The following is a 4,977-nucleotide window of genomic DNA, read 5'->3' as shown; positions in this document are numbered from 1 at the left end:
ACCGCTTGCCAATCAGATGCTTCCTGGCCGAGATAATCTCGCTCGTATGGACTCTAGTAGTGGCATCTCCGCTATTCTTAGCTGAAGCAAGGGGCAGGGTGATGCCTTAATAACGCGATTTCAAGGTAGGGTTCAAGTTGCGGCCGAGCAAACTTTACATCATTCGATACGACTCTTTGTGCACTATTGGAAGATAAAAACCCGCTCGACAATGGAATGTTTTTTGGGCGAGATAATCTCGATCGTAGGACTCTAGTCGTGGCATATCCGCTAGTCTTAGCCGTTAGTCGGGGGTAGGGTGATGCCTTAATAACGCGATTCCAAATTAAGGTTCAAGTGGCGGCCGAGCAAACTTTACATCATTCGACAGGTCTCTTTGTGCATTATTGGAAGATAAAACCGCTTGCCAATCGAATGCTTTTTTGGCGAGAAAACCTCAATCGTATGGACTCTAGTCGTGGCATATCCGCTAGTCTTAGCCGTAAGTCAGAGGTAGGGTGATGCGTTAATAACGCGATTCCAAGTTAGGGTTCAAGTTGTGGCCGGACAAACTTAATATCATTCGACAGAAATCTTTGCGCGCTATTGGAAGCTTAAAACCGCTTGCCAATCGGATGCTTTCTTGCCGAGATAATCTCGATCGTATGGACTCTAGTTGTGGCATATCCGCTAGTCTTAGCCGTTAGTCGGGGGTATGGTGATGCCTTAATAACGAGATTCCAAATTAGGGTTCAAGTTGCGGCCAGGCAAACTTTATATCATTCGAAAGGTCCATTTGCGCGCTATTGGGAGAAGTAAACCGCTTGCCAATCGGATGCTTCCTTGCCGAGATAATCTCGATCGTATGGACTCTAGTCGTGGCATATCCGCTAGTCTTAGCCGTAAGTCAGGGGTAGGGTGATGCCTTAATAACGCGATTCCAAGTTAGGGTTCAAGTTGCGGCCGGTCAAACTTTATATCATTCGAAAGGTCTCTTTGCGCGCTATTGGAAGATGAAAAACGCTTGCCAATCGGATGCTTCCTTGCTGAGATGATCGCAATCGTATGGACTCTAGTCGTGGCATATCCGCTAGTCTTAGCCGTTAGTCGGGGGTAGGGTGATGCCTTAATAACGCGATTCCAAGTTAGGGTTCAAGTTGCGGCCGGTCAAACTTTATATCATTCGAAAGGTCCATTTGCGCGCTATTGGGAGAAGTAAACCGCTTGCCAATCGGATGCTTCCTTGCCGAGATAATCTCGCTCGTATGGACTCTAGTTGTGGCATATCCGCTAGTCTTAGCCGTGTCTTAGCCGTAAGTCAGGGGTAGGGTGATGCCTTAATAACGCGATTCCAAGTTAGGGTTCAAGTTGCGGCCAGGTAAACTTTATATCATTCGAAAGGTCCATTTGCGCGCTATTGGAAGATAAAAACCGCTTGCCAATCGAATGCTTTTTTGGCGAGATAATCTCGATCGTATGGACTCTAGTCGTGGCATATCGGCTAGTCTTAGCCGTTAGTCAGGGGTAGGGTGATGCCTTAATAACGCGATTCCAAGTTAGGGTTCAAGTTGCGGCCAGGTAAACTTTATATCATTCGAAAGGTCCATTTGCGCGCAGTATTTGCTCAATCCGAAATTGTGTAGAATGCTTTTTTGGCGAGATAATCTCGATCGTATGGACTCTAGTCGTGGCAAATACGCTAGTACGCTAGTCTTAGCCGTAAGCAAGGGGTAGGGTGATGCCTTAATAACGCGATTTCAAGTTAGGGTTCAAGTTGCGGCCGGACAAACTTTATATCTTTCAAAAGTTCTCTTTGCGTGTTACTGGAGGCTGAAAACCGCTTGCCATTCGGATGCTTCCTTCCGAGATAATCGCGATCGTATGGACCCTAGTCGTGGTATATCCGCTAGTCTTAGCCGTAAGCAAGAGGTAGGGTGATGCCTTTATAACGCGATTTCAAGTTAGGGTTCAAGTTGCGGCCAGGCAAATTTTATGTCATTCGAAAGGTCTCTTTGCGCGCTATTGGAAGATGAAAACCGCTTGCCAATCGGATGCTTCCTTGCCGAGATAATCGCGATCGTATGGACTCTAGTCTTGGCATATCCGCTAGTCTTAGCCGTTAGTCGGGGGTAGGGTGATGCCTTAATAACGCGATTCCAAATTAGGGTTCAAGTTGCGGCCTAACAAACTTTAAATTATCGAAAGGTCCATTTGCGCGTTTTTGGGAGAAGTAAACCGCTTGCCAATCGGATGCTTCCTTGCCGAGATAATCTCGATCGTATGGACTCTAGTCGTGGCATATCCGCTAGTCTTTGCCGTAAGTCGGGGGTAGGGTGATGCCTTAATAACGCGATTCCAAATTAGGGTTCAAGTTGCGGCCGAACAAACTTTATATCATTCGAAAGGTCCATTTGCGGGCTATTGGAAGAAGTAAACCGCTTGTCTATCGGATGCTTCCTTGCCGAGATAATCTCGATCGTATGGACTCTAGTCGTGGCTTATTTGTTAGTCTTAGCCGTGTATTAGCCGTAAGTCAGGGGTAGGGTGATGTCTTAATAACGCGATTCCAAGTTAGGGTTCAAGATGCGGTCGGGCAAACTTTATTCGAAAGGTCAAGATGCAAACTGTTGGCATCCAGTTTGCATCTTCTTCGAGCTCATTAGAATCTAATGGCTTACATTTTGGGGTTTAGTTCACATCCATTTGCAGCATTTTGCCACTTAAACTTTCTAACTTTAAAATAAATGGCAATTTCAGTCGATAAGTTGGTATTCGCTGGCACCACTTGCCAACTAATTGGCACCTGTTTGCAAGTAGTGGTGAATGTCATCTGCCTAGGGGGCAAGCCCAGTGAGATACCCGTTAGTTAATGATTTAAGTTGCTTTTTCTCATGCTCAATGTTTTAACGTTCATGTCATTATTACACGTTAATGTGTGAACTTAAGACATGTCAAATTTTGTAGCTAGATCCCTGTTGCTAATATATCAGCTTCTCTGCATTGTAGGAGATGTACAGCCAGCAGCATTTGTCATTGCTACAACATATCTCTGCTTATCAGTTGGGCAAAGCCATGTACATTATAACATCAAGGCCAGTTCTGTTCTATTGATCAAAATTTGTTCATAACTTCAGATCTGTCTCCTTTCTTTTACAAATGTGTACAAAATCATTCAAATATTCTCTATTTTACAAAATTGTCATAGTATTTCCAAATTTAAATAAAAACATTTTCAATCTGAATAGTAAAAAACCAAATACCATAATTTTTTCAATTTGTTACAAGGTTAAGACAAAAGCAGGACATTATATTTTTGACATGCATTGATGAATGTTTGTAGTAGATGAAGTAGATGCATGTTTGTCAGCAGCAGTGCTGAGCTAAGGCCCATCTCTAGCTGTCCAGATATCCCAGCTGCCTGATTGCCTTGAACTGATCAGGGATCTCCATCAGTGCCTGGACAGCGAACGCCGTGTCAGGGTTCTGAGCGGTCGCACGGACTTGGTGAAAATCAACGAACTGGAAGTTATCAAACAGCCTGCTGGGAAGGTTGTCATCAAAGTCCTGCATGGTGTCCCACGGTCCATCCCCCACCCCCACCAGGATTATGGACAGGGCGTACTTGGATGCCTCGACGATGGCATTACGGGTGGCACGCTCGCTGGTGACCTGGCCATCTGCAACAATCACCAGGATGTGATACTAACCAGGACAGAAAAGACAGAAATGTCAGCTATTCATGTATAAAATAGGTAGATATAAGATTCAGTTAATGATTTACAATGATTAACTTTTCAAAAATCTGTCCATCACACTTCAGCTTGTTGCCTTGCAAGCTTTTATTCCATACGAGATGTGCATTATTCTCACCACAATGAACTCACCACATTATCACCCATATTATCTTGGTAGGCCTGTGACAGTAACACACATTATCATATAGCCAGGTGCCACGGACCAATCAGAAGGCCCCATACCACGTTGGTTATGACGCCGTAACACATAGCCAGCCAGCACGGTGTGTATCGCTCCTATGATAGGTCAGAATGAATGGACAAAGGCACCGTTGTTGATGCAAATCATTTTGACCAATCAGAAGGAGTGATACACACAGGAAAGTAAGGGACATGCACTCATTGGCCAATCAAAAGGAGCGAAACATATGCCAGAGCTCAGGGATTAAGTACAGACTGCAAGGGGGGACTGGCTCCTTCTGTTAACATTGATAGTGAGTTTTGTTGTTCTAGAAAGCCAAAGACTGCTTTGTTTTGAATATTTTCTGTGGAAACTTTGGTTTCAAAATGCAATCTGTAATCACCTTACAAATGTATGTACCAAAGAACAAATGTGAATTTTCAGAAATTCGACAAAGGTGTTCACTTGTATGGTACCAAGGGATCTATGTGTCATACAGCAGTTTGCAAGTTTGGGTAGGCTATATGATAATAACGTTAATGACCCACCTGTTCCTCGGTGTATATGGTGTCATAACGCCTGGTCCTTGGCTATAACCACCTCATAAAACAACCTTCTTCGCTTTGATCACATCGGTGGTTTCTTTTGGTGGTTATAGCCAAGGACCAGGTTATGACACTGTATACACCAAGGAACAGGTGGGTCATTAACGCTTAATTATCACTAACATTATTTATCTATGCCATATAACTCACCACATCCTCACATCATATTTGTATGCCCTATAACTCTCCACACCATTACTCACATTTGTATGCAGTATATAACTCACCACATTATCACACATTAATCACATTATCTTAGTAGGCCCTATAACTCACATTATCACCTTAGTAAGTAGGTCCTACTATCCCTCTACTACATGAGTTTGCTCACCAATACAAGATAGCATCTCAGCATGAACTTACCGCTTTAGTTTGCTTGACTATGTCTATTGCCTGATGTATCAGTGGAGCGAAGTTTGTGGGCAAACTGAGCTTGACTCTGGGCGTGATCAGGTTATAACACTGTAACACATCAGTG

The 4,977-nt window shown here is 43.8% G+C and overlaps 1 protein-coding gene across 1 annotated transcript in view; it reads right to left on the bottom strand.

Moving 5' to 3' along the window:
• Window positions 1–2,554: 2,554 nt before the first annotated feature.
• The window catches only part of LOC118430820 (E3 ubiquitin-protein ligase RGLG5-like), a gene marked incomplete in the record, with an annotated part of 11,484 nt that continues 9,061 nt past the window's right edge, over window positions 2,555–4,977 (bottom strand). Inside the window, 2 exon segments of the mRNA XM_035841851.1 lie at window positions 2,555–3,681; window positions 4,863–4,977. Coding sequence (XP_035697744.1) covers window positions 3,373–3,681; window positions 4,863–4,977 — 424 coding nt within the window.

This window comes from Branchiostoma floridae, chromosome 14, assembly GCF_000003815.2.
Source record: "Branchiostoma floridae strain S238N-H82 chromosome 14, Bfl_VNyyK, whole genome shotgun sequence".
NCBI classification, from domain to species: Eukaryota; Metazoa; Chordata; class Leptocardii; order Amphioxiformes; family Branchiostomatidae; genus Branchiostoma; species Branchiostoma floridae.
This window is presented reverse-complemented; position numbering and strand designations above follow the sequence as displayed.